The 22,420-nt window shown below is 47.9% G+C and overlaps 1 protein-coding gene across 9 annotated transcripts in view; it reads right to left on the bottom strand.

Annotated features, from left to right (window-relative positions):
- LOC140425083 (uncharacterized) overlaps nucleotides 1-22,420 on the bottom strand; it is a 137,750-nt gene that overhangs the window by 60,553 nt on the left and 54,777 nt on the right. For all 9 annotated transcript variants that reach the window (XM_072508942.1, XM_072508945.1, XM_072508941.1 and 6 more), the window contains one exon: nucleotides 15,681-15,803. In XM_072508942.1, the coding sequence (XP_072365043.1) occupies nucleotides 15,681-15,803 (123 nt within the window). The remainder of the gene's footprint in view (nucleotides 1-15,680; nucleotides 15,804-22,420) is intronic.

Raw genomic sequence — 22,420 nt, 5'->3', positions numbered from 1 at the left:
CAAAAGCACCCTTCCCACCTCCCCAAATAAAGAAAATCCAGCCAACCTAGGCTCGCTACCTACCGCACACCACAAACAACCCCCACCGCACCAGATAACCAGCCTCAGCCCTCTCCCTCACTTCGCTCCCATTAACTAGCATACCTGCTAGCAGGGTGACAACCCCCCACCCCTTTTGGAACAAGAAAAAACAAAAGACCCCCTTTTCCCAATCCCTCATCAAGTATCGTACATACTGGGAAGAACGAACCCACACTACCCATCAATTAAACAAGCTACCCCAAGCACCCCCATACTACCCTGGGAGGGAGAGAACTAAAAATCAAGAGCAAAAACACAGAAAAAGGCAAGAAACTGGAACATGAATCTGTAAAATTCAAAATTCAAAACTCCGTAACATTCAACAACCACAATCAGTTCTCTCCCAGTTCATTTTTCCTCACAATGCAATGCGCCTTCTCCGGCGTATTAAAATAATGGTCCCTTGTCCTTGAACGTGACCAACAACCAAGCCAGATACACCACTCCGAATCACACCGTGCTTATGTAGAGTGCCACCTTGGCCTTGTTGAAACCAGCTCGTCGTTTTACTAGTTCTGCCCTGAGGTCTTGATAAATTCGATGGGATGGCCCTCCCATTTACTCTCTCACGTGGCCTTCGCCCCTTGTATAGATATCTATAGAGGCAGATGATGACCGCCTAAGGTGGACCTATGCGGAAGCCATGTTGTGTGCGGCCGCTCACCTCATAGCCACCACTACAAGTCCCTACTTAAGAAGATTTGAGGGCAAATTCATCCGCTTCCCCTATGTATTTTGAACCCTGGTCTGAAGCAGCGTACTGATGCAAAACTCTGGTCCAAGGCACAAAGGGGGCACATATACTGTTCTTTCTGGTTGAAATGCTACAATGTCAGACTGAAACATGATTGAATATATAAACTCAGAATAACCAAAGATTCTTCTAACATTTAGTATTCCAACAGTACCTTCACTTTTACTTCCAAAGCCGTTCTACTTTTAAGGTATTAGAAAAACTCCTATCATTCTACAGTAACCCTTAATAAAAGCAATTGAGCTAGAAGTTCCACTGGTTTAGGATTACACATACTTCAACAGTTGTGCACTACAGCTCGTGAGTCTCTCAATTTAGTAGAAAGCAATGGTTCTGGAGAGATGCTTGAGGCAGTTTAAAGCCTGGGTGTCCAGAGTCACATTTACTTTGGTTGATCTACTGTGAAGAGATTTTTGCTGATCCCTGCTTGAAAGGCATGTAATACACAAGTACAACTGAAACACCCATTAAATGGACTAGGATTAACCTTCTGGTTTACAATAATGAAATCAAAGGGGTAAGAACAGCCACAAAGTTACCAGTGGAACAGATGTATAGCAGGTCAGTAGAGGGTTATGGACTTCATCAGGAATGGGTTCATTACTCTTAAAACAGTGAATAAAAAAAAAGGGGGGGGGGGGGGAAAGAGAGAGAAATACTAAGCAGGAGCTCCATTTCAAGAATAACGAATCACTGAACAATTTGCCAGTCTATTATACACAAGAAAGCACGGTGGCCTTGTGGATAGCACAATTGCTTCACAGCTCCAGGGTCCCAGGTTCGATTCCGGCTTGGGTCACTGTCTGTGCGGAGTCTGCACATCCGCCCAGTGTGCGCGTGGGTTTCCTCCGGGTGCTCCGGTTTCCTCCCAGTCCAAAGATGTGCAGGTTAGGTGGAGTGGCCATGCTAAATTGCCCTTAGTGTCCAAAATTGCCCTTAGTGTTGGGTGGGGGTGTTGACCTTGGGTAGGGTGCTCTTTCCAAGAGCCTCGATGGGTTGAATGGCCTCTTTCTGCACTGTAAATTCTATGATAATCTATGATAAGAAAATGCAGCCTGGACTCAACTGCTACTAAGCAGCATCTTATGGGAATTCATGTTGTTCAGCACAGGCTAATGGAACCCAAGTAATCGCTCAAAAATTGAGATTAGCAAAGCGAGAACAGATGGTAAAAATGTGTTGCAATGTTTACAGCTTTTGTTGGAAGGATGGGTCACCAAGGTGCTGTACATTGTGATGCTATACAATATTTAATGCATACATTTAACCTAGAATTTTAACTACAAGATAGGTTTAGAGACACCAGAGCAGTGTGCTGGAATGCTGTATTCCCCAGAAAAATTGACAATGGATGAACGGACATCACACGACAAGCGGCAGGCAGAAATGTTCCCTTCCAATCAGGGAACACTTCAGCAGTCAACATTCAATCTCTGATCTTCGGGTAAGCGTTCTCCAAGGCGGCATTCAGGACGCGCGATAACGCAGAATCGCCGAGCAGAAACTTACAGCCAAGTTCCGCACACATGAGTACGGCCTCAATCGGGACCTTGGAATCATGTCGCATTACATTCACCCCCCCCACCATCTGGCCTGGGCTTGCGAAATCCTACCAACTGTACTGGCTTGAGGCAATTCACACCTCTTTAACCTGTGATTATTCCTCTCTCCAGTTGTTCCGCCTAGACCTGGAGACTTAATTACCTGCAAAGACTTGCATTCAAAGTATCATCTTGCATCTATGACTTTGTCTTTATGTAGGTTTCTGCAACCCATCTCTTCATTCACCCGAGAAAGGAGCAGTGCTCCGAAAGCTAGTGATTCAAAACAAACCTGTTGGACTTTAATCTGGCGTTGTAAGACTTCTTCCTGTGCTCACCCCAGTCCAACACTGGCATCTCCACATCACTGTTGAACAAAGTCAAGATGGGCGTGCAAGCTATTTAACACAGGGTTTCACACATTCCAGTTTTGGAAGTGCAGCAGGGCCGAGGTAGAATACCAAATACCTTTAAAGATGTCCAAAATCGTTTGCAGTATAAAAATGGGAATTTTGTTCAAGGCTTTAACCATGGGGCAGGACATGCAGCACAGTTGTTAGCAACCAACAAATTAGGCTTTATATAATTTAATTGAACTGACGACACGTTTTCCCGAGCAATAAGCAAGAACACCATTACTGAGGTTAAAGGAATATTTTTCACACACACTTTTAACCACTAGCAGCTAATTTGGTTGACATCAGGGAAACTTAAACATGAGATGACCATATGGGCCAGAGTGTGCTCTTCTATTCAACACAATCAAGGCCTATTCTCAGCCTCAGCTCCACTTTCCTGCACACATTCTGTAGCCTTCAGTTTTTTCCCGATTGAGGCCGTACTCATGTGTGCGGAACTTGGCTGTAAGTTTCTGCTTATTAGGGAGCACACAGGTCTCTGGGGCTAGAGAATTCCAAGGTTCACAATGCATTCACAGAACACTACAGTGCAGAAGTAGCCCTTCAGCCCATCGAGTCTGCACTGACGCATGAAAGGCTCCAACCTGCCCACCGAATTCCACTTGCCAGCACTTGGCCCATAGCCTTGAATGTTATGGCGTGCAAAGTACGCATCCAGGTACTTTTAAAAGGATGTGAGGCATCCTGCCTCTACCACCCTCCCAAACAGTGCATTCCAGAACGTCACCACTCTCTGGGTAAAAAAGCTTTTCCTCAAATCCCCAGAAACCTCCCACCCCTGGCGAACTTGATTTTCTCCAAACAGAGAAAGCTAGCCGTGTCTGGTAGCCAGGTCTCCGACTTCGGGGGCTTTGAGTCCCTCCAAGCTAATAGTATCTGTCTCCGGGCTACCAGGGAAGCAAAGGCCAGAACATCTGCCTCTTTCTCCTCCTGGATTCCCGGGTCTTCCGACACCGCGAAAATCGCCACCTCTGGACTCAGCGCCACCCTTGTTTTTAACACCGTGGACATGACATCGGCAAAACCCCTGTCAAAATCTCCTAAGATTCGGACATGTCCAGAACACGTGGACATGGTTCGTTGGTCCTCCCGCACATTTTGCACACCTGTCTTCCACCCCAAAGAATCTGCTCATCCGGGCCACTGTCATGTTAGCCCGGCAAACGACCTTAAATTGTATCAGGCTGAGCCTGGCACATGTTGCAGACATGTTGACTTTACTCCGCCCACAGACCATCCTCTATCTCTCCTCTCAGCTCCTCCTCCCACTTGCGCTTCAGTTCCTCGGTCTACGTCTCCTCTGACCCCATAAGTTCCTTGTAAATGTCTGAGACGCTCACTTCTCCTACCCACCCTCTGGAAACTACCCTGTCCTGAGTCCCCCTTAGCGGTAGGAGAGGGAAGGTTGACACCTGTTTACATAGGAAGTCCCGCACCTGCAGATACTTGAATTTGTTTCCCCTCGCCAACCCAAACTTCTCCTCCAGCGCCCTCATACTCGGAAAGCTCCCCTCTATAAACCCCCCCCCCCACACCCTCTCAATCCCTGCTCTCCGCCATAACGGGAACCCCCCATCCATACTTCCCGGGGCAAACCGGTGAATATTAGATTGGGGACCAGACCGATGCTCCCTCTGCTCCCACACGTCTCCTCCATTGCCCCCAGAATCTCAGGGCCGCCACCACCACGGGGCTGGTGGAGTACCGTGCCGGCGGGAACAGCAGAGGCGCAGTTCCCAATGCCCCCAAACTGGGCATGAAGCCACCTCCATACGCTCCCATGCCGACCCCTCCCCACCACTCACTTCATGACCATGGCTATATTCGCCGCCCAGTAATAGTTACTAAAATTTGGCAGCGCCAGCCCACCCTCTCCCCGACTCCGCTCAAGCATTACCTTCCTTACCCGCGGGGTCTTGCCCTCGTAAACAAAGCCAGAGATCACTTTGTTGACCCATTTAAAAAAGGACCTCAGAATAAAGAAAGGGAGACATTGAAACACGAACAGGAATTTCGGGGGACCGTCATCTTCACCGCCTGCACCCTCCCAGCTATTGACAACGGGAGCGCGTCCCATCTCCGAAAATCGTCCTTCATTTGGTCTACTAGCCGGGCCAGATTTAATTTATGCAGCCGGTCCCTTCCCGCGCCACTTGAATGCCTAGGTACCTAAAGCTTCCCCCTACTGATCTAAACGGCAGCTCCCCCAATCGCCTCTCCTGTCCCCTTGTCTGGATCGCAAACATCTTACTTTCCCCCCATATTTAGCTTATACCCCGAAAACCAGCAAAATTACCCTACAATCCTCATTATTTCTTCCATCTCCTCTAATGGGTCAGATACAAACAGAAGCAGGTTGTCTGCACAGAGCAAGACTCTGTGCTCCACCCCCCCGGACCAGCCGCTTTCAGACTCTTGAGGCTCTCAGAGCAATTGCCAACGGCTCTATAGCTAGCGTGAACAACAGAGGGGAGAGGGGGCATCCCTGTCTCGTCCCCCGGTGCAGTCTAAAATAGTCCGATGTTGTCCGATTCGTCCGTATACTTGCCACAGGAGCCTGATACAGCAACCTGACCCAGTCAATAAAGACTCGCCCAAATCCGAACCGTCCCAGTACCTCCCAAGATAATCCCATTCTACCCGATCAAAAGCCTTTTCTGCATCCATTGCGATCATGACCTCCACCTCCCTACCTTCCAGGGGCATCATGATCACATTTAACAGCCTTCTTACATTGGCCACCAACTGCTTACTCTTAACAAACCCTGTCTGGTCCTCCCCAATAACGTCCGCAACACAATCCTCAATCCTGGAGGACAAAACTTTGTCCAGCAGTTTAGCGTCCACATTCAACAGGGATATCAGCCTGTCGGACCCACACAGCTCCAGGTTCTTGTCCCGCTTCAGAATCAGCGAAATCGTGGCCTGTGACATCGTCGGGGACAATACCCCTCTTTCCCTTGCCTCATTGAGCATCCTCATCAACACCAGCCCCAATATCCCAGAGAACTTTTTATAAAACTTCACGAGGTACCCGTCCGACCCCGGGGCTTCACCCGTCTGCATGACCTTCAGACCCTCCACTATCTCTTCAACCCGATCAGGACCCCCAGCTCTTCTACCAGCTTCCCGTCCACCGTTGGGAAATTTAGCCCCCCACAAGAAGTGCCTCATCCCCTCCGGCCCCGTAGGGGGTTCCGACCTATACAGCCTACTGTAGAAATCCCGAAACGCCTTATTGATTCCTGCTGAATCTCCAACCAGGTTCCCATCTCAGTCATTTACTTTCCCTACCTCCCTGGCTGCCTCCCTCTTTCTAAGCTGCTGTGCAAGCATTCTGCTGGTCTTCTCTCCATGTTCATAGATCGTCCCCCCTCGCATTTCTCAGCTGCTCTCTCCCTATCCACCCTTGAATGAAGAAATTTATCCTCATCTCAATCCTACATGATCGCCCCTTCTCCTGAGGCTGTCCTTATGTTCTAGATTCCCAAGTCAGGAGAAGCAACATCATAGCGTCTACCCTGTTAAGCCCTTCAGAATCAATGAGGTTACCTCTCAATGTTGCAAACTCCAGAGTATGGGCCCAATTTACTCAGCCTCTCATCACAGGATAACCCTCATCCCAGGTACTAATTTGGTGAAACCTTGCTGTACCCACCTCCAACGTAAGTTTATCCTTCCTGACATAGGGAGGCCAAAATTGCTGACAGTGCATGGACTATGCACCATCAGATCACTCAATGCATCCAGGTATGCTCTCATCAAAGCCTTGTACAATTGCAAGAAGACTACCTTATTCCTTAACAAGCCCCTTGCAATAAAGATCATCATGCCATTTGCCTTTCTTTATTACTTTTTCTGAGTTACAAAGCCAGGGCTCAGAGTGCAGACAGGGGCGAACCCCTAATCCAGCTCCTTGCCTGAACAAAGAACAAAGAAAAATACAGCACAGGAACAGGCCCTTCGGCCCTCCAAGCCCGTGCCGACCATGCTGCCCGACTAAACTACAATCTTCTACACTTCCTGGGTCCGTATCCCTCTATTCCCATCCTATTCATGTATTTGTCAAGATGCCCCTTAAATGTCACTATCGTCCCTGCTTCCACCACCTCCTCCGGTGGCGAGTTCCAGGCACCCACTACCCTCTGCGTAAAAAACTTGCCTCGTACATCTACTCTAAACCTTGCCCCTCTCACCTTAAACCCATGCCCCCTGGTAATTGACCCCTCTACCCTGGGGAAAAGCCTCTGACTATCCACTCTGTCTATGCCCCTCATAATTTTGTATACCTCTATCAGGTCTCCCCTCAACCTCCTTCGTTCCAGTGAGAACAAACCAAGTTTATTCAACCGCTCCTCATAGCTAATGCCCTCCATACCAGGCAACATTCTGGTAAATCTCTTCTGCACCCTCTCTAAAGCCTCCACATCCTTCTGGTAGTGTGGCAACCAGAATTGAACACTATACTCCAAAGTGTGGCCTAACTAAGGTTCTATACAGCTGCAACATGACTTACCAATTCTTATACTCAATGCCCCGGCCAATGAAGGCAAGCATGCCGTATGCCTTCTTGACTACCTTCTCCACCTGTGTTGCCCCTTTCAATGACCTGTGGACCTGTACTCCTAGATCTCTTTGACTTTCAATACTCTTGAGGGTTCTACCATTCACCGTATATTCCCTACCTGCATTAGACCTTCCAAAATGCATTACCTCACATTTGTCCGGATTAAACTCCATCTGCCATCTCTCCGCCCAAGTCTCCAAACAATCTAAATCCTGCTGTATCCTCCGACAGTCCTCATCGCTATCCGCAATTCCACCAACCTTTGTGTCGTCTGCAAACTTACTAATCAGACCAGTTACATTTTCCTCCAAATCATTTATATATACTACAAAGAGCAAAGGTCCCAGCACTGATCCCTGCGGAACACCACTGGTCACAGCCCCCCAATTAGAAAAGCATCCTTCCATTGCTACTCTCTGCCTTCTATGGCCTAACCAGTTCTGTATCCACCTTGCCAGCTCACCCCTGATCCCGTGTGACTTCACCTTTTGTACTAGTCTACCATGAGGGACCTTGTCAAAGGCCTTACTGAAGTCCATATAGACAACATCCACTGCCCTACCTGCATCAATCATCTTAGTGACCTCCTCGAAAAACTCTTATCAAGTTAGTGAGACACGACCTCCCCTTCACAAAACCGTGCTGCCTCTCACTAATACGTCCATTTGCTTCCAAATGGGAGTAGATCCTGTCTCGAAGAATTCTCTCCAGTAATTTCCCTACCACTGAAGCAAGGCTCACCGGCCTGTAGTTCCCGGGATTATCCTTGCTACCCTTCTTAAACAGAGGAACAACATTGGCTATTCTCCAGTCCTCCGGGACATCCCCTGAAGACAGCGAGGATCCAAAGATTTCTGTCAAGGCCTCAGCAATTTCCTCTCCAGCCTCCTTCAGTATTCTGGGGTAGATCCCATCAGGCCCTGGGGACTTATCTACCTTAATATTTTTTAAGACACCCAACACCTCTTCTTTGTGGATCTCAATGTGACCCAGGCTATCTACACACCCTTCTCCAGACTGAACATCTACCAATTCCTTCTCTTTGGTGAATACTGATGCAAAGTATTCATTTAGTACCTCGCCCATTTCCTCTGGCTCCACACATAGATTCCCTTGCCTATCCTTCAGTGGGCCAACCCTTTCCCTGGCTACCCTTTTGCTTTTTATGTACGTGTAAAAAGCCTTGGGATTTTCCTTAACCCTATTTGCCAATGCCTTTTTGTGACCCCTTCTAGCCCTCCTGACTCCTTGCTTAAGTTCCTTCCTACTTTCCTTATATTCCACGCAGGCTTCGTCTGTTCCCAGCCTTTTAGCCCTGACAAATGCCTCCTTTTTCTTTTTGACGAGGCCTACAATATCTCTCGTCATCCAAGGTTCCCGAAAATTGCCATATTTATCCTTCTTCCTCACAGGAACATGCCGGTCCTGAATTCCTTTCAACTGCCACTTGAAAGCCTCCCACATGTCAGATGTTGATTTGCCCTCAAACATCCGCCCCCAATCTATGTTCTTCAGTTCACGCCTAATATTGTTATAATTAGCCTTCCCCCAATTTAGCACATTCATCCTAGGACCACTCTTATCCTTGTCCACCAGTACTTTAAAACTTACTGAATTGTGGTCACTGTTACCGAAATGCTCCCCTACTGAAACATCTACCACCTGGCCGGGCTGCTCCAAGAAACAATTCAAATTTAATTATTTGAAAAATATTTATATTCAACATTTTAACACCAACAGTACCCGGTGCGTGCGCACTGCCCCCACCCCAAACTTTGGCAGCAATTAGGTCTTCAAAACGTACAATTAACAATCCCATCTCTGGTGGAACCCCTCATCCGTTCCTGAGGCCAAATTTGACCTTTTCCAAGAACAAAAACTCCAACCTGTCCCCCAGCCACGCCGAGTCACTTGGGGTGGTGTGTGTGTGTGTGTGTGTGTGTGTGTATGTGGCTGACCTCCACCCCAACAAGACCCACTGCCCCAAAACGGGACTCGTGGTGTACCTAGTCAGCGGGAGCGGCAGCGGTGCTGTCACCAGCGATCCCAGACTTGTGCCCACACAGGACGCTATCTCCAGCCTCTTCCACGCCGCCCCCTCCCCCTCCATTACCCACTTGCGTATCATCGCCACATTGGCAGCCCAGTAATACACACACCGATTAGGTAACGCTAACCCTCCTCTGTCCCTACTCCGCTCCAGAAACACCCTTCTCACCCTCGGGGTCTTTTTCGCCCACACAAATCCCATGATGCTCCAACTGACCCGCTTAACAAAGGCCTTAGGGATCAGGGTAGGGAGGCACTGGAATATAAAAAGGAACCTCGGGAGCACTGTCATCTTCACCGATTGTACCCTACCCGCCAGGGAGAGTGGCAGCATATCCCACCTTTTAAACTCCTCCTCCATCTGCTCCACCAGCCTCGTCAAGTTGAGTTTGTGTAGGGCCCCCCAGCTCCTGGCCACCTGGATCCCGAGGTACCGAAAACTCCCTTCCGCCCTCTTCAGTGGAAGCTCGTCTATCCCCCTTCCCTGGTCCCCTGGGTGTATCACGAATAGCTCACACTTCCCCATGTTGAGCTTATACCCACCTTCACCGCCAGGCCCAATATCTCGCCCTCATTTTCCGAGGTCTTCTGCCACACCTCTCGGATCGCCGCCCCTTGGGCCTTCTGGGTCTCGACCAGCTTGTCGATCGAAGCCTTCATCGGCTCCAGCAGCTCTGCTTTCAATTCCGTGAAGCAGCGCTTGAGGAACTCCTGCTGCTCTTGCGATCACGGCGCCCACGCTGCCTGGCCTCCACCGGCTGCCATCTTGGTTTACCTCCCTCACACTTTTCACTGCACCAGAATTACTTTTTTCACCGCTCCACTCCTGGTCCAATCCATAGTGCCGGGGAAATAGTACTGTCACCATCCCACACTGGGAACCGTCGAACAAATGCTGCTGGGGCCCCTAAAAAGAGCCTAAATGTCCGTTTCTGGCAGGAGCTGCCGAACGTGTGACTTAGCTCAGCATAGCCGCAACCGGAAGTACGCCAACACTACAGTTATAAAGAAAACACCAACGACTCTGCTTTCTCAGAAGACTAAGGATTTTTGACTGTCAGCAACTTTTACAGATGCACCATAGAAAGCATTCTTTCTGGTTGTTTCACAGATGGTATGGATCCTGCTCTGCCCAAGATCGCAGGGAACTACAAAAGGTTGTGAATGCAGCCCAATCCATCAAGCAAACCAGCCTCCCATCCATCGACTCTGTCTACAATTCCCGCTGCCTCGGAAAGGCAGCCAGCATAATTCAGGACCCCATGCACCCCAGACATACTCGCTTCCACCTTCTTCTGTCAGGAAAAAGATACAAAAGTTTGAGGTCACGTACCAACTGACTCAAGAACAGCTTCTTCCCTGCTGCCATCAGACTTTTGAATGGATCTACCATTTATTAAGTTGATCTTTTCTCTACACCCTAGCTATGATTGTAACATTACATTCTGCAGTCTCTCCTTCCTTCCCTATGTACGGTATGCGTTGTCTGTATAGCATGCAAGAAATTATACTTTTCACTGTATACTAATACATGTGACAATAAATCAAATCAAATTAAATCCAAAGTGCATTTTCTCACACAAAACTCCATCTGCCATTTCTCCTCCCAAGACTCCAACCAGTTTATATCCTGCTGCATCCTCTGACAATCCTCTTCACTATCCGCAACTCCAACAATTTTTGTGCCTTCTGCGAACTTACTATCAGACCAGCTACATTTTTTTCCAAATCATTTATGTACACTAAGAACAACAAAGGCCCCAGAACTGATCGTTGTGGAACGCCGCTAGTCACAGCCTTCCATTCAGAAAAGCACCAGTCTACTGCTAACCTCTGCTTCTGTGCCAAGCCAGTTCTATATCCAATTTGCCAGCTCTCCTCAGATTTCACTTTTGTACCAGTCTACCATGAGGTACCATGTCAAAGACTTTACTGAAGTCCATGTATACAGCATCTACAGTCTTTCCCTCATCTATCATCTTTGTCACTTCCTCGAAAAACTCAAATCAAATTAGCGAGGCACGACCTCCCCTTTGCAAATGTGAGTAAATCCTATCTCTTAAGAATTTTTTCCAATAATTTCCCTACCATTGACGTAATGCTCACCGGCCTATAATTTCCTGGATCATCCCTGCTGCCCTTCTTAAACAATGGAACAACATTGGCTACTCTCCAGTCCTCTGGAACTTTACCTGTAGCCAATGAGAATTCAAGCAATGCCCCAGCAATTTCCCCTCTTGCCTCCTTCAGTATTTTAGGGTAGATCCCATCAGACCCTGGGGACTTATCTTCTTTAATGCTTTTTAAGATGCCCAACACCTTTTTATTAATATCAACATGACTCAAGAATAGCTACACACTCTACCCTATACTCATCCACCAAGTCCTTCTCTTTGATGAATACGGAGGCAACGTATTCATTTAGTATCTCTCCCATTTCCTCTGGTTCCATACATAGATTCACTCCAATATCCTTGAATGGACCAACCCTTTCTCTGGCTACCCTTTTGCTCTTTACATATGTATAAAATGCTGTAGGATTTTCCTTAATCCTGTTTAAACGACATTTCATGACCCCTTTTAGCCTTCCTAACTCCTACCTTAAGTTCCTTCCTACTTGCTTTATATTCTTCAAGGGCTTCAGCTGGCCTAAGCCTTTTAGACCTTACGAATGCTTCCTTTTTCTTTTGACAAGGTTCATAATATCCCTCGTTATCCAGGGTTCCCTATACTTGTCACCCATATCTTTCATCCTCACAGGTACATGCCAGTCCTGAATACTAATCAACTGACATTTGAAAGCCTCCCACATGCCAGATGTTGATTTTCCCTCAAACAAAGTCACCCAGTCAACACGCTCCAGATCCTGCCTAATGCTGTTGTAATTAGCCTTTCCCCAGTCTAACACCGTCACCTGAGGACCACTCTTGTCCTTTTCTATAAGCAGCTTAAAACGTACAGAATTACGATCACTGTTCCTGAAATGATCCCCTACTGAAACTTTGATCACCTGGCCGTGCTCATTCCCCAGCACTAGGTCTAATTTGGCCCCCTCCTGAGTTGGGCTATTTAACCCTCCTGGACGCTCCTTACAAATTCTGCTCCAGCCATGCCTCTAGCAGTAAGTGTGTCCCAGTCAATACAGGGAAAGTTTAAATCACCCACCACAACAACCCTATTGTTTATGCATCTTTCCAAGATCTATCTGCATACCTGCTCCTCTATCTCCCGCTGGCTGTTAGGAAGTCTGTAGTAAACCCCCAATACTGTGACAGCACCCTTTCTATTCCTCAGCTCTACCCATATTGCCTCGCTGCCTGAACCCTCCAAGGTGTCCTACCTCAGCACAGCTGTGATATTCTCCTTAACCAATAATTCAACTCCCCCACCCCTTTTGAATCCCCCTCTATTCTGCTTGAAGCATCTAAATCCTGAAATGTTTAGTTGCCAATCTTGTCCCTCCTTCAACCAAGTTTCTGTAATAGCAACATCATAATTCCACGTACTAATCCAAGCTCTAAGTGCACCTGAAATACTCCTCGCATTGAAACTGATGCACTTCAGCCCACCAGCCCTGCTGCAATAACCAACCGCTCGCTACCTGCTCTTCCTCTTAATCTTACTGCTCTTAGTTTGTAGCTCTCCCTCAGTTATTTCTCCCGCAGACCTACTGTTCTGGTTCCCACCCCTCTGCCAGACTCAGCAGTTCAATCGGTTTCTCAGTCTTCCACTTTTCTCCTGACCAGTTTTTGTTTCTGTCCCCTCTTTACTACCTTCCGAATTCCTGCATTGGTTCCCATCCCCCTGCCATAAGAGTTTAAACCCTCTCCAACAAGGGTATATGCGTACTCTCTCCTTCACCTTAAAAGTATAGAAACACCTGAAAAAGTATAGAAACAGGCTATCACCGCCTTCGGTGGCTCATTCATCCTTGGACGGAGCGATCGGTGGCCCTGTCGAACTCGTACTGGGAGGGCCCGCCTCCCCCATCAACTTTCCTTTCATATTGGCAAAGTATTCTGTAGGCCTCAGGCATACCCATGATCCTCAGGTTATGCCTTCGCGACCCGTTCTCCAGGTTTCCTATCTTAGCTCACAGCCCTCTGTTAATCTCTGCCACCAGATCCATCAAGGTGAAGTGGGTCACTGTGCTGGAAGGCCCCCCTTGAACCCTTTAATTTTCTCCCACTGCTCCCATACCGTTGGAAGTTCTCCCCAACTACTCCCTCACCAGGGCAAAGGTCTCACCCACCCACGCATTAAGCGAGGCCATCATCACCATCTGATGCTTTTCAAAATAGCCATCACCTCCGTCATCTTCTCCACCGTGATGGTGCAGCCCCACCCTCCATCTTTCCTCCTGCTGCACCCCTCACCATGTTCGATGGCGGATTTTGCATGCTCCCTTCTTCGCTGGAGTTTGCTTTCCGGCTTTTGATATTCTATAAATGGCCCAAACCTACCCAAGAACAAATCTTCATCAAAAACTAAACGAGACTAAAAAGACAGCTCTGGCAAGAGCCACCAAACACGAGACCTCCACTTATATGCTGCAACCGGAAGGCCCCATTGCTTTTCTAATTGTTCGCTGTACTTGCATGTTCCTTGCATGAGTACATCAAAGTCTCGTTGTACATCAACATTGACAAGTTTCAAGCCTTAAAAATTTTTTTTCGGAACAACGTCACATATCCCCATATTCTATTCCATCTGCCATCTTGTTGAAATCACACTTAGCCTGTCTTGCAACCGGTTTGTTTCCTCCTCACAGCTTACAACCCCACCGAGCGTTTCGCCGCCAGCAAACCCAGATACAAAAATCTGTCTTTTTGTCTCGCTATTAAATGTTATTCTTATATAACTGGAACTGAGCACAAATCCTTGTAGCACTCCACTAGTCAGTCTGCCAAGTTGAAAATGCTCTTTGCTTGATGTCCTTTTACCAATCTACAATCCATGCCAATATATTGTACAAAACTTCAAAAGTTACCTTGCATATTAACGTCCTGTGTCGCACCATGTCAAATACCCGTCAGGCTAACTGATCTGTTGTTCCGTTATCTGTCTCCTTCCTTTCCTGAATAGATGTGTTACATTTGCAAACTTGTAATCCACTGTATAATCTAGGAACTTTTGGCAAATCATAACCAGTGCATCCAACTATATCTACATTATTTAGCACCCTACAACGTAGGCAATTGGGACTTGGGGATTTGTCAGGTTTTAATCACTTCAGGTTTCAAATTTAAAAAAAAATCTGCCAGTACTAATTATCTCACTATTATTTCTGGTATGTAATTTGCGTCTTCTGCTGTGAAAGCAGGCAAATTATTTGTTCAATATATCTGATATTTCTTTATTTCTCATGATAATTTCTCCTGTCTCTGGATCTGAGCGACCAACGGGTCCTTTCACTATTTATCTAGTTTTTATATATTTGTAAGAGCTGTTGAATCTGGTTTTACATTCTTGGTAAATTTAGTCTTGTATTCTATTTTTTCCTTTTTATTAACTTTTTGGTCATTCTTCACTGGTTTCTAAACCACTTTCAACCCTCTGGTTTCCTACTATTCTTTTTAACATTAAAATTTTTATACTATCCACAATTCTTTGGTAAACCTCGGATGATCTTTAGTTTTTTGAATTGGAATGTATTGTTGTTTGAAAAAAAAAGTCTAAACGTTCAATTGTTTCCCATTATTTATTTATTGCCATACCTTTTACTCCATTTACCCGAGCAACCGTAGCCAGTTCTCCTCTCATAGCTAAGCAACTGGCTTTAAGGTTCTTGTTTGGAACTACAGTATGCCTCTTCTAAACTTGAATGTCAAATTGAACTGTATCATTACCATTTTATCGCAGAGATTCTTTTATAACGAAAATACGAGTTCACCCTGCCTCAATGCACAATACTAGATCTAAAATAGCTTCACCCTTAGTTGGTTCCAGAAACCTACTATTCCAGGAAATTGTCATGAAAGCATGCCACAAACTCACTTTCCAGACCACCATTGCCAATTTGATTGGTCCATTCGACATGAAGATTAAAAATCCCCCACAATTCTTACATTGCATTGGTACAAGTTCCAATAATTTATTGTTTAATGTTCTGTGCAATGGTATAACTACTGTGACGGGCCGATAACCAATACCCCATCAGAATTCTCTGTATATCAACTCCTCAATGATATTCACAAACTGTTTGATATATACCTTGCCAAGTGAGATTAAGGCACAGAACCAAATTTCAAAAATATTTGCATATTTACCTTGACTTTCCCCCTTCCGTCGATCTTTTCAATAAATTCTGCCTTTTCTTTCACCAGTGCATTCAATTCTGACTGCTTTAGTTTTGCTCCATCAAGTTGTAGTGCATCTGGATATACTTTTCCCTGAAAAGTTAAATGGTCTTATGTTGATGGAATGTCACATGTCCTTATAACAATTCCCTAAGAATTTAGGCACAATAAATTAGGCATTTGAATAATTTTCTCAAATATTATTTTCTGGTGCATCATTTAATACGGGAAAGGGAGTAATTCAGCAGTCCATCTTTCGGAAGCACTTCTATTTCGGATTAAAACATTTTGGTTTAGTTTAACTGGGCTAAAATGCAAGTTTAAAGCTAAAGCAAAACACACATTTTGGTCAAGCTCAGTTGGCATTCTATAGCATGTCACATAACAAAACAGCTTTTTAAAATTTGTATGTATTAACAAAAATCAGGAAGGCAAACCATATTCTGGAAGGCGACATGGTGACACAGTGGCTAGCACTGCTGCCTCATAGCTCCAGGGTCCCAGGTTCAATTCCAGCCTCGGGTGACTGCCTGTGTGGAGTCTGCACTTTCTCCGCGTGTCTGCGTGCGTTACCTCCTGGTGCTTCGGTTTCCTCCCACAGACCAAAGATGTGCAGGTTAAGTGGATTGGCCATATTAAATTGCCCTTTAGTGTCCAAAAGGTTAGATGGGGTTACTGGGGATAGGGTGGAGGTGTGGACTTAAGTAGGGTGCTCTTTCCAAGAGCCGGTGCAGACTCGATGGGACAAATAGCCTCCTTCTGCACTGTAAATTTTAAACAAAGGAGCAAGGAGATCATTCAGCCCTTTGAACCTGTAATTGAATATGGGCATGGTAATGTATATCTGAATGCCATTCACCTGCCTTGGTCCTATCCTTTTCTACTCTAGACCAGCAAATCTAGAATTAAAAATTATTTGTAATTTATTGTATTTTGTAGACTAGGCTACCAAACCTTCCTCTTTTGCATGAATAAGTGAAAATCACATTTTATTCAGGCATTCATAGTTTTATAATAACAAGACACAATACAGATATAAACGTAGTTCAATGCGTAAACCCCCCCCCCCCCCCAATCTCCCACAGATCTCGCCTAAGCTACACCGACACAGTCTAACCCCCCCACCCCCCAACTCCCTAATTGAATCAGCTGACGATTCAATTTTCTTCGAAGAAGTCAATAAACGAACAAACCCTCATGATGAACCTCTCAGGGCGAACTTGATTTTCTCAAGCCTGAGAAACCCAGCCATGTCACTAACCCATACCCCTGTTTTCGGGGGCTTAGAGTCCCTCCACGGTAGTAAGATCCGTCTCCGGGCTAGCAAGGAGGCAAAGGCCAAAACATCAGCCTCTCCTGCCTCCTGGACTCCCAGGTCTTTCGGTGCCATCCTCACCGTTAACATCCTGGACATGACATCTGTAAATCCCTGCCAGAATCAACCGAGCTTTGGACATGCCCAAAATATGTGGACATGATTTGCGGGCCCTCCTGCACATCGCCCACACCTGAACTTTATCCCCAAAAGCCTGCTCACCTGGGCCACCGTCATGTGTGCCCAGTGAACCATCTTGAATTGTATCAGGCTGAGCCTGGCACATGATGAGGACGTATTGACTTTGCTCAGGGCATCCTCCCACAGACCCGCCTCCAATTCCTTTCCCAACTCATCTTCCCATTTACCTTTTGTCTCCCCGATCTGGGTTTCCGCCCACTCCATAAGTTCTTTGTAAATTTTCGATGCCTTCCCCTCCCCAACCCCGGTTCTAGAAACTATCTTGTCCTGGCTGAAGGAGCGGAAAGGTAAAAATCTGACTTCGCACAAAATCCCTTACCTGGAGATATCAGAACCCATTCCCTCACGGCAATTCAAATTTCACTTCCAGATCCTCCAGACCGGGAAAGTTCTCATCAATAAACAGATCCCCCAGCCTCTCAATACCCGCTCTCTGCCACTTCCGAAATCCCCATCCATCTTCCCCGTTACAACCCGGTGATTACCACAGATTGGAGCCCACACAGACTGCTCCCATAATATGCTTCCGCCATTGCCCCCAGATTCTCAGGGCCGCCACTACCACTGGGCTTGTGGAGTACCGGGCTGGCAAGGACGGCAGAGGCGCTATTACCAATGCCCACAAATTTGTGCCCTTACAAGATGCCGCCTCCACCTGCTCCCACACCGACCCCATCCCAATTACCCACTTCCTAATCATGGCTATATTTGCAGTCCAGTCGTAGTTGCAAAAGTTCGGAAATGCCAGCCCTCCCTCCCCTCGGCTCCACTCCAGCAACACTTTCTTTACTCGCGGGGTTTTACCAGCGCACACAAACCCAGATGTCGCCCTGTTCACCCGCTTAATAAAAACCTTTGGAATAAAAATAGGGAGACATTGAAAAAGAAACAAAATTCTTGGGGGAACCGTCATCTTCATGGTTTGTACCGTCCCCACCAGTGACAACAGGTGCATGTCCCATCTCCGAAAGTCCTCATTCATTTGTTCCAATAATCGGCCCAGATTTAATTTGTGTAGCTGCTCCCATCTCCTTGCCACCTGAATTCCCAGGTAACGAAAACTACCTCCCACCACCTTAAATGGCAACTCCACCAGTCTCCTCTCCTGCCCTCTTGCTTGGACCATACAAACCTCACTTTTACTAGATTCAATTTGTACCCCAGGAACTGGCCATATTCGACTTCCGGTGGCGGCTACGGAGGAGTATGTCGCACATTTGGTGGCTCCCGCTCTGGTTGGACTTTTGGACCTTTCCCTCAGACTTTTTCCTGGTTTTAATCGGAAGATTTGTAGGTTGAGGCAGCTGGGCACTGTTTCCTCGCATTGGTTTACGGAAAAAAGGATCAGAAGTGTGCAAAAGGGTAGAAACAAGAAGCCAGTAGCGAGCGATGTTGAAGCTGTAACGGGAGATAGTATGAGCTGAGCGTGGAGGTGGCGAGGAAGAGGGCAGGCTTCAATCAAGTCAAGAGGATTTTCTTTAAAAAGCAGGTGATATTTGGTCAGCTGTATCCGGCGCGCGCGGTGGGTTACGCACGAAGACCAACATCATTATTTTGAGTCGCCCGATGAGGTGTTGAACTATGCAAAAAGAAAAAGACTGGTGGAAGCTTGAGAACTTTTGGACTCAGTGACAATATGTTGGCCTATATTGGGCCCTTTTTCTTTTTCTGTTTTTCTCTGGGGTTTTTTTGTTTATTTGTTTTTCTTCTCTCCCCCTTGGAATGTTGGTGGGGTTTCGGTTGGGGTTCTTTTTTCTCTTTCTGTTGTTAAAATTGGCTATGTTTTCTCGTATTGCTTTGTATGTCTTCTTTTTGGAGCTCTGTTTAGGGGAGAGGGGGAAAGAGTCTATTTTCCGTTTTGTTTTTGGTTCTTTTTTGGGTAGATGTTGGTAACGTTCCTTTTGTGTTTCATCTTGGGTGTTTATACTGTTGTGCACTTTGGTGGGATGGAGACGTGCCTGTCTGGGTTTCGGTGGGTGGTGCCCTTGTTATTTGTGTTTTCTTGCTGCGGGCTGTTTGTTTGGGGATTGTTGGATGAGGGAACTTGTTTACAGGAGCTGGGGGAGGGGATCAACACGGTTGTTGATCCAGGCCTGGACCGGTCATGTTCGAGAATGGGCAAGGTGCCAGCAATGGCAAATGAGCGGAAAGGGTTCATGGAGCAGATTGTGTGTGTGTGTGTGTGTGTGTGTGTGGGAAGGGGGGGGGGGGGGGGGGGGAAGAGTCCCGTGTAGAGCCAAGGAATTTTCTTTCTTCTCTCACGTTCACAAGGTGTATTCCCGGATAGATTTCTTTATTGTGGGCAGGGCCCTGTTGGCGGGGGTGGTGGACACGGGTTATTCGGCAATTATGATCTCAGACCATGCTCCGCACTGGTCAGTATGGATAGTAAGCAGCGCCCGCAATGGAGATTGGATGTGGGGCTGTTGGCGGATGAAGCGGTCAGAGAGGGGTTGAGGAAGTGCATGCAGAACTACCTGCAGGTACACGATACGGGGGAGGTCTCAGCAGTGGTGGTCTGGGACACACGGAAGGCTGTGGTGAGAGGAGAGCCGATCTCGATCCGGGACAGGACAGGACGGAAGGGCAGAAACGGACCGACTGGTAAGAGAGATTCTATGAGTGGATAGGAGATATGCGGAGGCTCCAGAGGCAGGGCTAATGAGGCAACACCGGAGGCTGCAAGCGGAATTTGGTTTGCCCTATAGGAAGGGCAGTGGAGCAGCTCAGGAAGGTGAAGGGAGTGATCTACCAGCACGGGGAAAAGGCCAGTAGGATGCTTGCACAGCAGCTCAGAAAGAGGGAGGCAGCTAGGGAAATAGGGAAAGTGGTTGATGGGGATGGGAACTTAGTTGGGGACTTGTGGAGGGGGTGAGTAAGACCTTTCGGGACTTTTATAGTAGGTTGTACAGATCAGAACCCCCTGGGGAGCCGGAGAGGATGGGGCACTTCTTGGATGGGCTGACTATCCCGAAGGTGGATGGGGAGCTGGTAGAAGGGCTGGGGGCCCCGGTCGGGCTGGAGGACTAAGTGGAGGACTTGAAGGCCATGCAGTCGGGGGAAGGTCCCGGGGCCGGACAGGTACCCAGTCGAGTTCTACAAAAAGTTCTCCGGAATATTGGGGTCGGTACTGCTGAAAGTCTTTAACGAGGCCAAGGAAAGGAGGGGTTTTACCCCAGACGATGTCACAGGCCATGATCTCGCTCATTTTGAAAAGGGACAAGGACCCGGAGTTGTGCGGTTCTTCTCGGCCGGTATCCTTGTTAAACGTGGATGCCAAACTCCTGGCCTCTTGGATTGAGGACTGTGTACCGGACATGAAAGGGAAAGACCAGACAGGGTTTGTTAAGGGTAGGCAGCTGGGGGCCAATGTAAGAAGGTTGCTCAATGTAATTATGATGCCCCCAGAAGGCAGGGAAGATGAAGTGGGGGTTGCAATGGACACGGAAAAAGCGTTCGACCGGGTCCAGTGGGATTACTTATGGGAGGTGCTGGAGCGATTCGGGGTTTGGGAGGAGCTTTGTTGACTGGGTTAGGCTGCTGTACAGGGCTCCAGTAGCTAGTTTACGGACAAATAAGACTTCGGAATATTTCAGACTACACTGGGGTACGAGACAGGGATGTGCCCTCTCCCCACTGCTGTTTGCGCTGGCGATAGAGCCGCTGGCAATTGCTCTGAGGGCCTTAAGGGGCTGGAAAGGGTTGGAGAAGCACAGAGTCTCGTTGTATGCGGATGACTTGCTGCTGTATGTCTCAGACCCAATGGAGGGGATGGGGGAAATTATGGGAATCCTTGGGGAATTCGGCCGGTTTTTGGGGTACAAGCTAAATATGGGGAAGAGCGAGTTGTTTGTGGTTCAGGCGAGAGGTCAGGAGAGGCGATTTGGGGAACTGCCATTCAGAGTAATAGGGGACAGTTTTAGGTACTTGGGTTTTCAGGTGGCGAGGGATTGGGACAGGCTACACAAATTGAACCTGGCCCGGTTGGTGGCCCAGATGAAGGAGGATTTCCGGAGATGGGACGCATTCCCGGTGTCTCTGGCGGGTAGGGTGCAGTCAGTAAAAATGACAGTCCTCCCGAGGTTTCTTTTTGTTTTCCAGTGCCTCCCCATCTTCATCCCGCGGTCCTTTTTTAAGTGGAGTAATAAGATTATTGTGGGCTGTGTGTGTGTGTGGGGGGTAAGCCCCTGCGGGTGAAGTGGGCAAGGCTCGAGCGGAATCGGGGAGATGGTGGACTGGCGCTGCCGAATTTTCAATAATTACTACTGGGCGGCTAACATAGCCATGGTGAGGAGGTGGATGGTGGGGGGTAGCTGGCATGGGTGTGCATGGAGGCGGCTTCGTGTAAGGGCACAGGTTTAGGGGCACTGGTGACGGCTCCCCTGCTGTTCCGGCCGGTGCGGTACTCCACCAGTCCGGTGGTGGCGGCGGCCCTGAGAGTCTGGGAGCAATGGAGGAGGCATGTGGGAGCAGAGGGGGCATCGGCATGGTTCCCAATCTGCGACAATCATAGGTTAGCCCCGGGGAGGATGGATGGGGAGTTCCGTATTTGGCAGAGGGCGGGGATTGAGAGGATAGGGGACTTGTTCTTGGAAGGTAGCTTCCAGAGTATGAGGGCGCTGGAGGCGAAGTTTGCACTGGCTGGACGGTATGAACTCCAATATTTACAGGTACGCGACTTTTTGCGGAGGCAGGTACCAACCTTCCCACTCCTGCCGTTAAGGGGGATTCAGGACAGGGTGGTCTCTAGAGGGTGGATAGGGGAGGGGAGCGCCTCGGACATATATAGAGAGCTTATGGGTTCGGAGGAGACGCAAACAGAGGAGCTGAAACGGAAGTGGGAGGAGGAACTGGGGGGGAAGAGATGGAGGAGGGCCTTTCGGCAGACGCGTTAGGAAGGGTCAATGCTACCCCAACATGTGCCAGGCTCAGCCTGATCCAATTTAGAGTTGTTCACCGGGCTCACATGACAGTGGCCCGGATGAGTAGATTCTTTGGGGTGGAGGACAGATGTGCGAACCATGTCCACATGTTCTGGGCATGTCCAAAACGGAGGGGATTTTGGCAGGGGTTTGCCGACAGCACGTCCGCGGTATTGAATACAAGGATGGTAATGAGTCCGGAGGTGTCGATTTCCGGGGTGTCGCCGGATCCGTGAATCCAGGAGGAGAAAGAGGCAGACGTTCTGGCCTTT

The sequence above is a fragment of the Scyliorhinus torazame genome, chromosome 6, assembly GCF_047496885.1.
Source record: "Scyliorhinus torazame isolate Kashiwa2021f chromosome 6, sScyTor2.1, whole genome shotgun sequence".
Taxonomy (NCBI): domain Eukaryota; kingdom Metazoa; phylum Chordata; class Chondrichthyes; order Carcharhiniformes; family Scyliorhinidae; genus Scyliorhinus; species Scyliorhinus torazame.
This window is presented reverse-complemented; position numbering and strand designations above follow the sequence as displayed.